Here is a 19,495-nt window from a genome sequence, read left to right as displayed (position 1 = left end):
CTTCGACGACATCCCATGTTTACCATTACGTTTTGCCATACCGAAGTACCTTGCGGGGAATTAAAATGATGTTTGAATTAGTACCGTTTCTGGATAGAACTATTTGCGAAATTTCCTCCTATATGAGGAATGTCCCGTAATTGAATCTCTTCGGCCTTCTCGTTGCCAAACAAGACTATATCTTATCTGAGAAAAATGTGCAAGGAACAAGTGACAAGAATCACGTTCTCTATATGTTCCAGATGGTTCAAATGGCTCTGAGCACTATGGGACTCAACATCTTAGGTCATAAGTCCCCTAGAACTTAGAACTACTTAAACCTAACTAACCTAAGGACATCACACACACCCATGCCCGAGGCAGGATTCGGACCTGCGACCGTAGCAGTCCCGCGGTTCCGGACTGCAGCGCCAGAACCGCACGGCCACCGCGGCCGGCTATATGTTCCAGATTGAGACAAATCTTGCGATAGTAAATCCTAAATTTCTGGCATTCTTGTAAGACTATATTCCAGACAAATGCCTTCAGGAAAGAATAACAAACTTCCTAATACTTAAATTTATTCGTGAGAGAAGGTGAACCTCTTAGCGAAGATCGCTTGTAAACAACTTTGATTGCTGATTACCGGTTTTCGGTACCATCTCCAGATCTCTGAATGCATTCATACGCTGTATGATAATTCTCGCACTAGCCAGCCCTTGTAATCTTCGGAATTCTGTCGATAATGTTTTTCCGAAAGTCAGATGGTATATCGCCAGACTCATACCAACGTGAACAGTCCCCACCTCCCCCAATGATTTTAGAAACTCTGATTAAATGTTATACATCCGTTCTGCTTTATTTGATTTGATATCGCCCAAAGCCGTTCTAGTACTGGCTCCCCTATACCATCCCTGTAGACTCCCGCTTCTTGTTCTACCACGTGATAAGTCCTCGCCTCATAGATGTCTTCAGCGTACTCTTTCCATCTATTCGCTCTCTCCTCTGCACTTAATAGTGCAATTCCCGCTACGCTCTTCATGTGCATGTACTTTTAATTTAACCGAACGTTCTTTTGACTTTTCTTCATGCTGTGTCAGTCCTCCAGACAACCATTTCTTCTTCAATTTCTTTACATTTTTATGCATCCATTTCGCCAGAACTTTCTATTTATTTCATTCGTAAGTGACTTGCATTTCTGTATTACTGAATTTCGCTGGACATATTTGTACTGCCTTCTTGAGATGGCTGATTAAAGTATTTCTTCTGATATCCGTGGTTTCTTCGGAGTTACCTTCCCTGCACCTCCGTTTTCCTTCCCAACTCCTGTGACTACCGTTTTTAGAGATGTCCAGTCCTCTTCAACTGAACTGCCTACTGGGCTATTCATTATGACAGTATCTATAGTGGCAAAGAAATTCAAGCGTATTTTTTCGTTCCTTAGTACTTCCGTATCTCATGTCTTTGCCCATTGTCTCTCCCTAATCCCGCTCTTCAGCCTGCCGTTCATCACTACCAAATTGTGATCTGAATCTATACCTACTCGTAGGTACCTCTTACAATCCAGTGTCTGATTTCGGGACGTATGACTGTCACTGACGTAGTCTAATTGAAATCTCCCTGTGTCTTCCGGCCTTTTCTAAGTATACCCCTTTCTCTTGAGATTTTTGTATAGAGTGTTCGCTATTGCTAGCTGAATTTAATAGTAGAAATCAGTTAATGTTTCTCCTCCCTCGTTCCTACTACCAAGCCCATATTTCCGCGTAGCCTTTCTTTCTATTCCTTCCCATAGAACCGCACCCTAATCTCCAATGGCTATAACATATTCATCTCCCTTTAGATGCTGAATCACCCGTTCACTATCCTCTTATACTTTCTATCTCTTCATCCCGTCCTAGCGACTTCAGCATGTAGCACCTGAACTACTGTGGTTGATGTTGGTTTGCCCTCGATTTTGATGAGCGCTACTCTATCACTGAACTGTTTAAAGTAACTCACTCTCTGCCCTAGCTTGCTATTCATAAAGAATCCTACCCCGTTACACCATTTTCTCCTGCTGTTGAATTTCCCCTGTACTACCCTGACGAAGAATCCCAGTCTTCTTTCTATTTCAACTTCACTGGCCCCCACCTTCTGATTCCATATTCTGGTGAGATTTGTGGGACTCAAACCACACGAGCATCCGTATCGGTATATGTGAAATTGAAGTTCGATAGATGACGAGTCCTGACACGTTTATCCTTCTCACAAACAAACAACATTGAAATGCGATATCTACATGAAAAATAATCTGCGCAGTCTTTATTTAGTTAATGCTGCGTGGGAAAAATGAAAAGCCGGCCGCGGTGGTCTCGCGGTTCTAGGCGCTCAGTCCGGAACCGCGCGACTGCTACGGTCGCAGGTTCGAATCCTGTCTCGGGCATGGCTGTGTGTGATGTCCGTAGGTTAGTTAGGTTTAAGTAGTTCTAAGTTCTAGGGGACTGATGACCTCAGCTGTTAAGTCCCATAGTGCTCAGAGCCATTTGAACCATTTTTTTTTTTAAATACAGTAAATTAAAATTATGTGAAGGCAACTAAGGACGAACTACTATATAATAAATTAATGAAATTATGTGACGAGCCTAGGAGCATTTATCGCATAGACGGTATTGTCATTCAAATAGCAAAAGAGTAGATACAAAGAAGAGTTTCAGATGTATATGGGAGGGCACACTAAAAAAAAAAATGGTTCAAATGGCTCTGAGCACTATTGGACTTAACATCTATGGTCAACAGTCCCCTAGAACGGAGAACTACTTAAACCTAACTAACCTAAGGACATCACACAACACCCAGTCATCACGGGGCAGAGAAAATCCCTGACCCCGCCGGGAATCGAACACGGGAACCAGGGGAGGGCACACTAAGTGAACTATTTGAATGCTTGATAAATAGTAATATAGGTACAGGAGAGTATAGATTTAGATGTACATTCATGGACTGAGTTGTAGCGCCGATACAGAGGTAAACAAACTAAATCTTGAATTACGGTGAAATAGGGTAAGAAACACTGTATGCTCGAATTACGCAAAACATAAAATTAATAGGAGTGCATAGTACAGAACGAGAGAATGAGAACTATTCATATAAATAAAGAGGTAAATACTACGGAACTGAATATTAATGAATACTAGGTAAGCCAACAGTGCTATTTTGGGGCGATCTGTAGTAATCGTCGTTTCGACCCTTCTGCTTTGATACTCTTCAGGATCTTGTGGTGTCGACTGTAAACTGGGCACTGTCAGAGACCAGTGTCGCGTTCTCATATTAAGAGGATTTCTCTAGCGCTTCATCTGGGGAAGTTACCGTTTGTTTCTGCGTTCACAGATCGTATAAAGTAGAATCCTACCAAAATATCGTGTTCAGACCGCTGTCTTCAGTCAAAACAAAGTAAAGGACTTTTCCGATGGAAAATGGATGCACTAACCTGCCTCCACACTGCGGGCGTCTATGAAGTGACATGAGGTTGCGGCTAAGCGTGCACAGACGAAAAGGGAAGGATTGTTACAGGACATATTAAGGAACACGAAAGCCACACGCGGCTCAAACGAAGCATGAAATCGGTAGTAGCGGAACATCACGGGAATTCTGGCCTTGCCGCAGATTTGGATAACGTACATGTGCTGCCTGAGGAAATCAACATTTACCAAAGAAAAGTCCGGGAAGCGATTGAAATTTCCAAGAATGCATGTAACTTCAATAGAGAGGACGGCTAGGGTTCCGACATCGTGGTTCTCAGCCATCACGTAGCGTGCGAGAAACACAAACAGCGCCCTGGAAGCCGCATCTGCTGACAATAATATTTTGGATAAACATTCTCCCTCTCGTGCCCCGTCTCTTCCGTTTCTAGCCAATGTCACCTGCCCACCAACTGCAGCAGGAGAAATTTTAACCAGTAACTCTTTCCCAGCATAAAAGAGGGAAAAATCCATTTCTAACTAATGACGTTGGCACAGGAGTTTTAGCTAGTAACCCCCTCCTTTGTCGATAGCGCAGGAAATCTTCTCCTACTATCCACTGACGGTGAGCTAGCAATGGTATCCCAAAATTTTTTCCCAATAACCCCACTTCTCCAGCACAAGTACAGTTTAGAAGGCCATAGACACGGGTTCCCAGGTAGATGCCGTATTTCTTGACTTCCGCAAGGCGTTTGAACAGTTCCCCACAGTCGTTTAATGAACAAAGTAAGAGCATATGGACTATCAGACCAATTGTGTGATTGGATTGAAGAGTTCCTAGATAACAGAACGCAGCATGTCATTCTCAATGAAGAGAAGTCTTCCGAAGTAAGAGTGATTTCAGGTGTGCCGCAGGAGAGTGTCGTAGGAACATTCCTATTCACAATATATATATATATATATATATATATATATATATATATATATATATATATATATATATATATATATATGGATAACATGGTTAAGTTCACTGAGGCGTTTTGCGGATGATGCTGTAGTATATTGGGAGGTTGTAACAATGGAAAATTGTACTGAAATGCAGGGGGATCTGCAACTAATTGACGCATAGTGCAGGGAATGGCAATTCAGTCTAAATGTAGACAAGTGTAATGTGCTGCGAGTGCATGAAATGAAAGACCCATCATCATTTAGCTACAATATAGCGGGTCAGCAACTGGAAGCAGTTAATTCCATAAATTACCTGGGAGTAGGCATTAGGAGTGATTTGAAATGGAATGACCATATAAAATTAATCGTCGGTAAAGCAGATGCCATACTGATATTCATTGGAAGAATCCTAAAGAAATGCAATCCGAAAACAAAGGAAGTAGGTTACTGTACACTTGTTCGCCCACTGCTTGATTATTACTCACCGGTGTGGGATCCATACCAGATAGGGTTGACAGAAGAGATAGAGAAGATCCAACGGAGAGCAGCGCGCTTCGTTACAGGATCATTTAGTAATCGCGAAAGCGTTACGGAGGTGATAGATGAACTCCAGTGGAAGACTCTGCAAGAGAGACGCTCAGTAGCTCGGTACGGGCTTTTGTTGAAGTTTAGAGAACATACCTTTACCGAGGAGCCAAAACAAAAAAAAAAATTCAAATGTATGTGAAATCTTATGGGACCTAACTGCTAAGGTCATCAGTCCCTAAGCTTATACACTAGTTAACCTAAATTATCCTAAGGACAAACACACACACGCATGCCCGAGGGACGACTCGAACCTCCGTCGGGACCAGCCCCACAGTTCATGACTGCAGCGCCCTAGACCGCTCGGCTAATCTAGCGCGGCCGAGGAGTCGAGCAGTATGTTGCTCCCTCCTACGTGTATCTCGCGAAGAGACCATGAGGATAAAATCAGAGAGGCCACACAGAGGCATACCGACAATCTTTCTTTCCACGAACAATACGAGACTGGAATAGAAGGGAGAACCGATATAGGTACTCAAAGTACCTTCCGCCACACACCGTCAGGTGGCTTGCGGAGTATGGGTGTAGATGTAGAGAACTCCCATTATAAGTGAAGGCGACACTGTGCCCAGTCTACTGTGGACACCACAGGATCCTGAAGAGCCGGCCTCTGTGGCCGAGTGGTTCTAGGGGCTTCAGTCTGGAACCGCGCGACCGCTACAGTCTCAGGTTCGAATCCTGCCTCGGGTATGTATGTGTGTGATGTCCTTAGGTTAGTTAGGTTTACGTAGTTCCAAGTTCTAGGGGACTGATGACCTCAGATGTTAAGTCCCATAGTGCTCAGAGCCATTTGAACCATTTTTTGATCCTGAAGATGACACCAGCAGAGGGGTCGAAACGCCGATTGTTTGAAGAAATATGTCGCAGCCCAACAACCCAGTTGTTTTTAACTTCAGTTTAACATTTGTAGTGTGCCGCCGTCACACAGTTGTAACGTTACCGGCCGGCGGTGTGGATACTCACGATGAGCACCCAGCTGACGAGCATGAGGGCGGCGGCGAGGAAGGCGGACGGCTTGCAGCCGTAGCGCGCCACGCAGAGCCCGAACAGCGGCGTGCCCACGGTGCCCGTCAGCGTGCTGACGGCGCCCACCCACGAGCCCTCCTCCACCGTCAGCGGCACCCCCAGCGGGGAGGCGTCCGACTGCAGCAGCGGCAGCGCCGACGACGTCCACCCGGCCACCACCCCGAACAGCATGCAGCACGACACGTCCACTGCAAACCACGCAGCAAGGCGTCTGTACTCGTCCGTCTATGTCTGAGACCGTCGCAGTACAACGAGACCACTCTACCTTCGTACACAGCCAGATACGTCGGTAAAACTGTGACGAAAGGTGAATGATCCCATCTATGGTGAACTATGAGGGCACTCTACGGCCAATATACGAGGGGCGTTCAATAAGCAATACTTTTTTCGGCCAGTTTAGGTTAAAAAAATGTGGAATTTGTTGTGGGACATCGTGGAATACACTACTGGCCATTAAAATCGCTACACCAAGAAGAAATGCAGATGATAAACGGGTATTCATTGTACAAATATATTATACTAGAGCTAACATGTGATTACATTTTCGCGCAATTTGGGTGCATAGATCCTGACAAATCAGTACCCAGAACAACCACCTCTGGCCGTAATAACGGCCTTGATACGCCTGGGCATTGAGTCAGAGTTTGGATGCCGTGTACAGGTACAGCTGCCCGTGCACCTTCAATACGATACCACAGTTCATCAAGAGTAGTGATTGGCGTAATGTGACGAGCCAGTTGCTCGGCCACCATTGACCAGACGTGTTCAATTGGTGAGAGATCTAGAGAATGTGCTGGCCAGGGCAGCAGTCGAACATTTTCTGTATCCAGAAAGGCACGTACAGGACCTGCAACATGCGGTCGTACATTATCCTCCCGAAATGTAGGGTTTCGCAGGGATCAAATGAAAGGTAGAGCCACGGGTCGTAAAACAGCTGAAATGTAACGTCAACTGTTCATAGTGCCGTCATTGCGAACAAGAGGTGACCGAGACGTGTAACCAATGGCACCTCATACCATCACGCCGGGTGATACGCCAGTATGGCGATGACGAATACGCGCTTACAATGTGCGTTCACCGCGATGTCGCCAAACACGGATGCGACCATCATAATGCTGTAAACAGAACCTGGATTCATTCGAAAAAATGACGTTTTGCCATTCGTGCACCCAGGTTCGTCGTTGAGTACACCATCGCAGGCGCTCCTGTCTGTGATGCAGCGTCAGTGGTAACCGCAGCCATGGTCTCTGAGCTGATAGTACATGCTGCTGCAAACGTCGTCGAACTGTTCATGCAGATGGCTGTTGTCTTCCAAACGTCCCCGTATGTTGACTCAGGGATCGAGACGTGGCTGCACGATCCGTTACATCCGTGCGGATAAGTTGTCTGTCATCTCGATTGCTAGTGAAACGAGGCCGTTGGGATCCAGCACGGCGTTTCGTATTACCCTCCTGAATCCACCGATTGCATATCCTGCTAATAGTCATTGGATCTCGACCAACGCCAGCAGCAATGTCGCGATAAGGTAAAGCGCAATCGCGATAGGCTACAAACCGACCTTTATCAAAGTCGGAAACGTGATGGTACGTATTTCTTCTCCTTACACGAGGCATCACAACAACGTTTCACCAGGCAACGCCGGTCAACTGCTGTTTGTGTATGAGAAATCGGTTGGAAACTTTCCTCATGTGAGCACGTTGTAGATGTCGCCACCGGCGCCAACCTTGTGTGAATGCTCTGAAAAGCTAATCATTTGCATATCACAGCATCTTCTTCCTGTCGGTTAAATTTCGCGTCTGTAGTACCTCATCTTGGTGGTGTAGCAATTTTAATGGTTCAAATGGCTGTGAGCACTATGCGACTTAACTTCTGAGGTCATCAGTCGCCTAGAACTTAGAACTAATTAAACCTAACTAACCTAAGGACATCACACACATCCATGCCCGAGGCAGGATTCGAACCTGCGATCGTAGCGGTCGCTCGGTTCCAGACTGTAGCGCTGTAGCGCCTAGAACAGCACGGCCACTCCGGCCGGCAGTGTATTACCGCTAGAGCCCCTACGGTCTCATGAAGTTCCGATACGTCACAGCCTTGTATGTAGCCTTGGTACAGACATCTGTAAGAGAGGTGCGATACAAGCATAGAGCTGTAACTGAGTTTCTTTTGGCGGAAAACCAGAGCATCACAGATATTCATAGGCGCTTGCAGAATGTCGACCGGGGCCATGGCAGTGAACAAAGCACGTGGACTCGCTGGTTGAAGCAACTGTCATCATTGCACCAAGGACGTGCAAACCTGTCCTATTTCTGGCACACCTGTGACTCCTGCAAATTTAGAATGTACGGTCATTCTCATTCGAGGTGATCGACAGATCACAATAAAACATCTCGCCACACAGCTGGAAGTCTCTGTTGCTTCTGCTGACACACCCATCAACCAGTTGAAATACTCGAAGTAGTGTGCCCTCTGGGTTCGTCGCCAGCTACCAAAAGACCATAACGAGCATCGAAGGATCATCTGTGCGGAATTGCTTGCGCTTTACAAGTCTGATCGTGACCGTTAGTTTGCCACAAAACGTAACTGGACTGATCTTATTCGTCTACCATACAGGCCAGACATAGCACCTTCCAACTTCCATCCGTTTCGCGCAATGAACGATGCACTCCATGGGAATGAGTACAGGGAGGTTGGGGAGATTATTGATTGGGAGGTAATTAATGCACCAAGATGTTGGCACTGACATTAACCAGTAGAATGGTACCATGCAGGCGTGCATGCCCTCCCAGTAAGGAGACGTAAGGCCGTCATATTGAACAGAGATTATTTTGAAAAATAGAGTTTTGCAGCCAGAGGAGTGGGTAATAATGCGGTGAATAGGAATCCTCAATAAAACCCACCAGATTAAAAAAAAAACAATGTGTTGCGTTACTTATTGAATGCCCCTATTATTTTGAAAGATGCAGATCTTAATCAAGGGCTCAAGAAGCGACGCTAGCACAGCCAAGAGACTCACTCTCAGTTATACCCAGAATTTATGTTGTACAAAGAAAAAAAAAAGGCCACGTATTTCCAAAACGTTCCCATAACATATATAAAATCAGAAAGACCCACTATACTCGAATAAGTAATCGACACTGCAAAATGTAATTCATACCAGTACTAGCGATTGTCATTAATCGATTGTCTTAATTTACATTTTTTTTCGAATTAGGATGCTTTTCATAAGTAAGAGGACAGTGAAAGCAGATTGGTGTGGTGTGACGTGACAACGCTCGAGCGAACAGCAGTGTCTTATAGGCAACCAGAGAAAGCATAAATGGCTCTGAGCACTATGGGACTTAACATCTGAGGTCATCAGTCCCCTAGAACTTAGAACTAGTTAAACCTAACTAACCTAAGGACATCACACACATCCATGCCCGAGGCAGGATTCGAACCTGCGACCGTAGCAGTCGCGCGGTTCCGGACTGAAACGCCTAGAACCGCCCGGCCACCGCGCCCGGCCTCCAGAGAAAGCAGACTTGGAGCTCTCAGAAGGACTGACCAGGGGGGGGGGGGGGGGGGGGAGATCAGTGCAGGCAGTCCACCGAACTCTCTTTAGGAGAACCACACTTTGAGTGCCGGACGCACAGCAGGCAACACAGTTACGAACTCCTGCGGCAAAAGAGCCTCAGACGTGAACGTCTCACGGCCCAAAAGTAGAATGAGAAGAAACTCTGTGTTTAGGTAGGTCCAGGTGGGCACTAATCTGCACAACATGTAGAAAGTTTCTTTGGAATGCCCGGATGGTGTAGGTAACATCTAGGAAACGGAGTGAGAATCCGCTACGGTCGCAGGTTCGAATCCTGCCTCGGGCATGGATGTTTGTGATGTCCTTAGGTTAGTTAGGTTTAACGAGTTCTAAGTTCTAGGGGACTAATGACCTCAGCAGTTGAGTCCCATAGTGTTCAGAGCCATTTGAACCATTTTTGGAGTGAGAATCTGCAGTTTTTAAGGATTTGTCTTGCCATGTTTTACTTATGCCATTCCTTGTCGACCACACTTTGCTTACGATTCGCCGTTCGTACAACCAGATATTTATGTTTAGGTTTATTTACCAAATGGCTCTGAGCACTATGGAACTTAACATCTGTGGTCATCAGTCCCCTATAACTTAGAACTACTTAAACCTAAATAACCTAAGGACATCACACACATCCATGCCCGAGGCAGGATTCGAACCTGCGACCGTAGCGGTCACGCGGTTCCAGACTGAAGCGCCTAGAACCGCACGGCCACACCGGCCGGCGTTTATTTAACAATTTTCCTTGAATCATAGGTAAACTACTGCTATACTGCCCTGCTTCTCTGCTGATCTGCTACACAGTTGTGTAAATATTTCGGAAAGTGCTCTGTTCCTTGAAACTGCAGTTTCTTGAAACACTAAACAGATACGTTTTCGTCCAGTAACAGAACGTATGTTTCTGTAAATCTTAAGGCAAGTTGATGCAGTGGCTGCAGTCCCAAATCCCCCCCCCCCCCTACTCTTCTCTCTCTCTCTCTCTCTCTCTCTCTCTCTCTCTCTCTCTCTCCTATCACTCTCTTTCTCCGCGCGGCGGTTACGGTCGCAGGTTCGAATCCTGCCTCGGGCATGGATGTGTGTGATGTCCTTAGGTTAGTTAGGTTTAAGTAGTTCTAAGTTCTAGGGGACTGATGACCTGAGAAGTTAAGTCCCATAGTGCTCAGAGCCATTTGAACCATTTTTGAACTCTCTTTCTTCCCAAGTATGTTTTTATGTTTGGTTGAAGTATATAGCCCCACATCACTTTTAACGGTCGTAAGATTATTTTAGATCTAGTTTTCTTTTAATAGACGCAAAAATGAGGTGATTCTCGTGGGTGTGGAACATGTCAGAAAGTATAAAATAAAAAACGTAGAACTTTTGAGTATAATACTCACTTCCCTGATCATTTATCAATAGCTTCTCAAAATATACGAATACATTACAGTAAACGGGAACTGATAATATTTACAGAATATATACACTGTCAGAATGAAACATAGTTAGGCACTTTTAATACATTTATCAAACACAAAATATCTTACTTGACTGTAGTGATCAAATGTTGTCAAAACTCAAATCTAGCAGAAGTTTTTACTCAAGTTGTTAGTCCTTGTTAAGATATTCATCTCTGGAGTAGAAGGAGTTGCCTAGCGAGAAAGCCTCTCAAACCCCGTTTAAACTGTGCTTTATCTGGAACCAAGTCTTTTATGGTTGCTGATAAACGTATGCACCTGAATATTGGATCCCTTTTTTGATCCACGGTAAATGATTTGAGGTCTTTATGTAGATTGTTCTTCTTCCTATTATGATATTATGTATAGAGCTATTGTTTTACTACAAATTTACTGATTCGTCTCAAATTACTCCTGATGCTGTATAAAACTTCCCGACACAGATATTTTTTCGTATACGCCGTTTTATGTCTACCATGAACAGTCTTGTCTGGGCACATTGTTTTTGTTGCCTCGTAACAAACGCATGACAGATATTCTTATCACCATAATAATTTCTAATTGATTGTATCATTGCCTACAGAAGGATTGCAGATGTAAAAAAGGAGTTTACATCTTATGTGTAACCTATGGTCGCGACGCTCAGTACCATGTGTGTATGGGGTTCACGTGCTGTGGTTCCACTGACAAGAAAACGATGGCTGTGATGTTTAGCAGAACTGATGCGAGCTTGGGACATGAGGTGTGTCCCGTTTGGATTGTCACAGCCGACATATTTCTCAGCTTTTTGATATTACATGACAACAGCGCCTAAGGACGGAAAAGGCCAGTCGTGGGGTTGAAGAGGAGACATTTACCCGTGATTAACGTTCCTGTTTGGACCCTTGTAGAGTACTGCTAATCTGTACGCTCTACGATATGCTTTTACGTTGTATGGAGTACGGGGAACGCTCGCTTGTGTAGCCTATAGCGACGGAAAAAGTCTTACGATATGGCTGCTTGTACGTTAAAACAATAATGGAATCGCTGCTAGTAGTAACATTTCTGTCGAATGAATGTTTCATTTTCCTCGTATCATTTAATTTTTGTAATTCACTGCCTTTTATCTGCACAGCAGGGATATACACGGCAAAGGTGGAGGTGACGAAGAATGCTAGAAGCAGAACAGTGAGGTGTTTAACTTCAGTGACACGCTAGTGGATAAAGTGGAAGAATTACGTGGGATTGTAGGCTTTCTCGGCAAATTTCATTTATATAATCTTGTCAGGTTACCTGCAGAGTAGTGGCATCGTGTTGTCGCAACATTTCGACACGGCTGCTATTCGTCATCTTCAGGTGAAGTAAAACTGCACTAGATGGCCTACGTCAAAAAGCTATCAGGAATTGACTGGCGCAGGAGAAGAAAGACTTCTTCAACAAAAGTGCGCTATTGATGTGAAATATTGATACGAAAATGAAGAACGATTTTGAAAACGTACATTTCTTTTCGCTGTTTGTAGTAACGGTGAATATTTGTGTGTGTGTGATTGTCGTGTAGAAAATAAGTTGGTCCTATTACTGAGTCGTGCATCGATAGGTGGAAATTTATTGTTAGGGAAGGAAAAACTGAGTGCCGTCTCTCGTGTAAAGGAGGTGGTTAGCGCGCCTAAGCACGAGGTTCAAGGGCGCGAAGTGACCGAGCCAAGAGAGGAATGGCCGGCAGTCAGTCACTATCTTTTAGACTGTCAGTGCCTTGGAGCGGAAGAGAGGATAAGCTTTTGAAAAGTTACTGGAAATAAGCCTCGGACGGACATGTAATAGGCTTACTGCAGCGCGGTATGTTTCAGCAGTGCCCTACAGTGCTTCTGCGTGGAAGGAACAATTATATTAGAGCAATTTGTAAGCGAACAATGATTACGCAGTACCATTAAGTACGATGACAACTGCAGCTCAACGTACTGCAGACTCCGCGCTTGTACTGTTTTACTACATTTGTAAATGTATGCAATCAGTATCTCATCCACTGCGATTTAATACATTTGTTGGAATTTAATAGGGATTAGCCGAGCGGTCTAGGGCGCTGCAGTCATGGACTGTGCGGCTGATCCCGGCGGAGGTTCGAGTCCTCCCTCGGGCGTGGGTGTGTGAGTTCCTCCTTAGGATAATTTAGGTTAAGTAGCGTGTAAGCTTAGGGACGGATGACGTTAGCAGTTAAGTCCCATAAGATTTCACACACATCTGAACATTTTTTGGAATTTAATCTTCGTGTGTGCCAGTATAGTCCATCTGCATCTACATGGACGCCCCGCAAATCACATTGTAAATGTGTAAATGTGATAGTTGTTGACTTTAGTCACGTATTCTGTACTAGAATCCTGTTCATAATCCCAAAAGTTATTTGAGAGTCAATAAATTTTAATGTACATATAAGAAGTCTATTTCCACAATTAATTTTTATTCTAAAGTGGAATGTGCGCTGATATGAGACTCCATATGTGTGTCGCATCGGGATTCATACCAGAGAGCTTCACCAGTCTCGTGTATGTGCTCTGAGTTACCCGTCCACGACTCACCTTCCATCCTCACAGGTTTATTTCTGCCAGTATCTCATCTCCTACCTTCCTAACTTCAAAGAAGTTTTACAAAAGGGCTGTTTGGTTTTGTGAATAATAATAACTTAGTGCTAAAAATAGGAATAATGTCACTAATAAAGTTAATTAAAGATTTTATTTCTTAAGTTGCGTTCCTTGTTGAAGGAAATAAAATAATATTTCAGTTTCAACAAGTCAGCATTTTTCTTCAATTTCAACATTTCGTTGACAAGGAACAGAAACTCTATCAAATTCCTTAAATCGTTTATTAATGGTTCCGTCAACAGTTGCAGTATTTATTACGCCAAGTTTTGAGCCTGCAACTGTCGACAGAACCATTAATAATCGCTTTAAGGAAGTAAAAAATCATTTTCCACTCTGTTCTGCAGGCGTAAGTAACTGATACAAAAGTTGAATTTTGGGAATCAGATTTCGGCTTAGGAGTGTTCTCATCATGCACAGAAAAAAAAAAAAAACACGACGCTTCATATAAAGTACAACATGAAATTTTAGTTAACTGACATGATCAGTCGGTGCAATAGTCGATCTAAAAATTTGTACTGTAGCCTTTTTATGAAAATCTTTTGTTTCACTGCCATGATCTCTATGTTCATATAATACTGGATTACCAGTTCGGCAAAATAAAATGCGATCTTCAGATGTACAAAACCGTGTATTGACAGTTACATCATATAATGGTTTACACCACTCTGTCACAATAAGAACCTACAATGCGCACAAGATAGAGGCACCAACCTAGTAATGTACTAACTTAGCGATCGTGGGAAATAAGTAAAAGTTGTACATAAGAAGACTACAGTACACTCAGAATTCTGTTCGACAAACTATGTTCTCGAGGCAACATGAAGTTTAGTGGATTCTTTTAGAATGCAGGAAATTTATTCAAAATGGTCATGTTGTTGTTGTTGTGGTCTTCAGTCCTGAGATTGGTTTGATGCAGCTCTCCATGCTACTCTATCCTGTGCAAGCTTCTTCATCTCCCAGTACTTACTGCAACCTACATCCTTCTGAATCTGTTTACTATATTCATCTCTTGGTCTCCCTCTACGATAATTTAGCCTACACGCTGCCCTCCAATACTAAATTGGTGATCCCTTGATGCCTCAGAATATGCCCCACCAACCGATCCCTCTTCTAGCCAAGTTGTGCCACAAATTTCTCTTCTCGCATTAGTTATGTGATCTACCCATCTAATCTTCAGCATTCTTCTGTAGCACCACATTTCGAAAGCTTCTATTCTCTTCTTGTCTAAACTATTTATCGTCCATGTTGCACTTCCATGTTAACAAATTTCTCTTCTTCAGAAACGCTTTCCTTGCCATTGCCAGTCTACATTTTATATCCTCGCTACTTCGACCATCATCAGTTATTTTGCTCCCCAAATAGCAAAACTCCTTTACTACTCTAAGCGTATCATTTCCTAATCTAATTACCGCAGCATTACCCGATTTAATTCGACTACATTCCATTATCCTCGTTACGCTTTTGTTGATGTTCATATGTGTGTGAATACCCTAGGGACCAAATTGCGGAGGTCATCGGTCCCTAGACTTACACACTACTTAAACTAACTTATGCTAAGAACAAGACACACACCCATGCCCGAGGGAGGACTCGAACCTCCGGCGGGAGGGGCCGCGCAGCCCGTGACATGGCGCCTCAAACCACGCGACAACCCCACGTGGCGAAATTTATCCGCAATTGTGAAAATGAACCAGCATCGCCTGTATATTGTAATGACGACAACGAATTTTGTGCTGGATGGGGACTCGAACCCGGGTCTCCCGCTTTAAGCGAGCGGTCGCCTTAACCTCACCTGCTATCCATGCACGAATCACGGCCAGATCCAAATTCAATATGTTCGTCCCTGTGTCACAACCTGCACTCGTACGTTACAGGTATTCCCATCGAAGCCAGTGCTGACAAAGCAGATTTGCTAAACACGACCTCCCGAAATGCCTTCACAAAAGAAGACGAAGTAAATAGTCTAGAATTCGAATAATGAAACAGCTGCCAACATGAGTATCGTAGAAGTAAATCTCCTCGGAGTAGTGAAGCACCTCAAATCACTTGATAAAAGCAAGTCTTCTGGTCCAGACTGTATACCAATTAGGTTCCTTTCGGAGTATGCTGATGCATTAGCTCCATACTTAACAATCATATACAACTGTTCGCTCGACGAAAGATCAGTACCCAAAAACTGAAAAGTTGCACAGGTCACACCAATATTAAAGAAAGGTAGTAGGAGCAATCCACTAAATTAAAGGCCCATATTGTTAACGTCGATATGCAGCAGGATTTTAGAACATATATTGTGTTCGAACAATATGAATTACCTCGATGGAAACGGTCTATTGGCACGCAGTCAACATGGGTTTAGAAAACATCGTTCCTGTGAAACACAGCTAGCTCTTTATTCACATGAAGTGCTGAGTGCTTTTGACAAGGGATTTCAGATCGATTCCGTATTCCTGGATTTCCGGAAGGCTTTTGACACTGTACCACACAAGCGACTCGTAGTAAAATTGGGTGCTTATGGAATATCGTCTCAGTTATTTGACTGGATTTGCGATTTCCTGTCAGAGAGGTCACAGTTCGTAGTAACTGACGGAAAGTCATCGAGTAAAACAGAAGTGATTTCAGGCGTTCCCCAAGGTAGTGTTATAGGCCCTTTGCTGTTCCTTATCTATATAAACGATTTGGGAGACAATCTGAGCAGCCGTCTACGGTTGTTTGCAGATGACCCTGTCGTTTATTGACCAATAAAGTCATCAGAAAATCAAAACAAACTGCAAAACGATTTAGAAAAGATATCTGAGGGGTGCCAAAAGTGGCAGTTGACCCTAAATAACGACAAGAGCGAGGTCATCCACATGAGTGCTAAAAGGAACTCGTTAAACTTCGGTTACACGATAAATCAGTGTAGTCTAAAAGCCGTAAAGTTAACTAAATACCTAGGTATTACAATTACGAACAACTTAAATTGGAAGGAACACGTAGAAAATGTTGTGGGAAGGCTAACCAAAGTCTGCGTTTTATTGGCAGGACACTTAGAAAATGTAACAGTCTACTAAGGAGACTGCCTACACTACGCTTGTCCGTCCTCTTTTAGAATATTCCTGCGCATTGTGGGATCCTTAACCGGATAGGACTGACGGAGTACGTCGAAAAAGTTGAAAGAAAGGCAGCACGTTTTGTATTATCGCGAAATATGGGAGAGAGTGTCACAGAAATGATACAGGATTTGGGCTGGAAATTATTAAAAGAAAGGCGTTTTTCGTTGCGACGAAATCCTCTCACGAAATTCCAATCACTAACTTTCTCCTCCCAATGCGAAAATATTTTGTTGACAGCGACCTACATAGGGCGGGACGATCCCTACGGTAAAATAAGGAAATCAGAGATTGTACGGAAAGATATAGGTGTTCATTCTTTCCGCGCGCTATACGGGATGGGAATAATAGAGAATTGTGAAGGTGATTCGATGAACCCTCTGCCAGGCACTTGAATGTGATTTGCAGAGTATCCATGTAGATGTAGATGTAGATGTAGATCCAGGAAGAACATTTTTATTGAGAGTCGAGAGCCTGGTATTGGCGAATAAACACGTACGCATGTCCGAGGGAACGCGACACCGTCCTTCCTCAAAACATAGGGACTGCTATTTCGCATATGGTATGCGACGCACGTGTTTGAAACCTTGAGAAGTTCTTTCAATCATTACGACTATCACCGCCGCGAAAGGGCACTACTTTGAGCAAATTGCAAAGACTGCAGAAACAGCTGTCGGTTCCCACTAAACGACCAGGTGGCCTTTCTTATGATGTCGAAAATCTTAGCCGGAACTCCGGATGCCTGCCTGCCCCGAACGGAACTCTCCAGAGACCACGTGCTACACAGTTACGGAAACGTTGAGCTGGACAGACGTACTTCCAACGACTCACCTATGACGGTGGCTGCGAACTGTCGTAGCACGGACATGGTGGGAGGCGTCGTCAAGTTGCGTGTCGGCGGCAAGTGGCGGCGTCGCCGGCGCGGGCGTCGTTTTTATAAGTGACGCCGCGACCCGCGCTCATGATCTTCGCCCCGCGGGTGCCGCACCAGAAAACAGCGTGAGTCGCTTCGAGCGAGAAGAAAGGAGTGGTGGGAGGGGGGGGGGGAGGGAGGCGGATCTTTTGGTATAAGGTAGGTCATCAGCACCGCTCGTCTCAGAGCAGGAGCTCCTCCCGCCAAGTGGACTGCTGCTACTGACTCCCACTCCGCGCAGACGCCTCAGCGTCGGGTAAACACCATATATACTTCACAACGCCGTGACACGGCGGGGACTCACCGACAGTGACGTTGGGTACACCAGCTATAAATAACACTCCCGAAATCCGCTGAAAATTTCGAAATCGGAGACGCGAACAGTATTCAGTAAACCAGTCGCCTCACTGGAATTGATACAGGAGGTAACGATCATAGCTTTGCTCCTTAGAAGGTATCTCGTCAGTGAAACGAGCTCTGGGAAGGAGGACAAGTCGACCGGGATTTTACTTCTAGTCGCCAAGCACGTCATTCCAGACGGATCACCAGGTACACTTTGTGAAAAGTGAGAAGATGGCGATTTTTTTAATCCAATTTAACCAACCTATTGTGGCGTTCGCTGTGTTATTAAGTGGTTTGGTATTTAACTAATTTGTTAAAGAAAATGATAATGTTATTACATTACAATGAGTAATCACAAAATAATTTTTTCTCCCGGCTAAAGATTTGGTCAAGTTGCTAAAGAAATCCAAGTTAACGTTGTGTTAAAGTGTTGTCTGTAAGTTGTGTAAGTGTCACTAAATCACAGGTCATACAACAGATTCTATACAACTATTGATTATGATGGAAACAGTTATCTTCAGCAAAATGATCATTAAAACCACCGAATATCAGCCGCGCACAACACTGACGCATGTTACCTGAAATAATATTCTTCGCAACTCGTGCGTAATTAATTTCGGCTCCAGGCATCAGCAACAAAAGTTTTTTATATGGATCGTGCTATGAGCACTGTTTTTAAAGAGCCAATCTGATTCGAATTATTTTCATTAGAATGAGTTCGGGACTGCCGGTGCACAGTTATTTTTACACATTTTTATTACCTTCGGCATTTATGTCTGCAGAGTTGCGTAATTTGAATTTGCCGCTGAGATAATTGTTAATATGGTGGCAGACAACTGACAGAGACTTTATACTGTTAGAGCAAATTTCCTTTTAACAGATTAAGTATTTGAATTAATGAATAATAAAAATGGTTCAAATGGCTCTGAGCACTAGGGGACATAACATCTGAGGTCATCAGCTCCATGGAACGTAGAACTACAGAAACCTAACTAACCTAAGGACATCATACACATCCATGCCCGAGGCAGGATTCGAACCTGCGACCGTAGCGGTTGCGCGGTTCCAGACTGTAGCGCCTAGAAACCCTCGGCCGCACCGGCTGACAATGGTTATTAAACTTTACTTTTATATTGTGCACTATTTAGGTTAATTTTCGTCAAGCAAACCTTTGATACATTCGTAAGAAACACAGATAAAAATGCGATACAAATCGCTATCAACAAAGGCTGCACTTCTTGCAACGGAAAGAAATAATTAACTCAGATAATGCTTATTGAGAGAGAGATTAAAGTTACAAATAATTATTCACTCATATTTATAATAATAATGAATTATATTCTAAAGTAATAATTAACAAATAATTACAATTTCTTAAAAGACCTCAGTTTGATATCCGTCTTGCGTCCGCAACCTACAAAAGCCAACCAAAAAAATGTAAAAACACCGGAAGACAAACGCAGATCATAAAAGGAATTTATAATTATCATTGTCTTTGTATGATACACATCGATATGTCCAATTACATCATAAAATATTATATAACTAATTAATGTTTATCAT

The 19,495-nt window shown here is 43.8% G+C and overlaps 1 protein-coding gene across 1 annotated transcript in view; it reads right to left on the bottom strand.

Annotated features, from left to right (window-relative positions):
- Positions 1 to 17,568, bottom strand: part of LOC126195719 (facilitated trehalose transporter Tret1-like) — a 38,264-nt gene extending 20,696 nt beyond the window's left edge. Inside the window, exons 1-2 of the mRNA XM_049934348.1 lie at positions 17,509 to 17,568; positions 5,916 to 6,166 (exon numbers count right to left, since the gene is read on the bottom strand). Of these exons, the coding sequence (XP_049790305.1) occupies positions 5,916 to 6,166; positions 17,509 to 17,545 (288 nt within the window). The 5' untranslated portion in view covers positions 17,546 to 17,568. The remainder of the gene's footprint in view (positions 1 to 5,915; positions 6,167 to 17,508) is intronic.
- Between the last annotated feature and the right edge of the window lie 1,927 nt (positions 17,569 to 19,495).

Source organism: Schistocerca nitens, chromosome 7, assembly GCF_023898315.1.
Source record: "Schistocerca nitens isolate TAMUIC-IGC-003100 chromosome 7, iqSchNite1.1, whole genome shotgun sequence".
In the NCBI taxonomy this organism is placed as follows: Eukaryota; Metazoa; Arthropoda; class Insecta; order Orthoptera; family Acrididae; genus Schistocerca; species Schistocerca nitens.
This window is presented reverse-complemented; position numbering and strand designations above follow the sequence as displayed.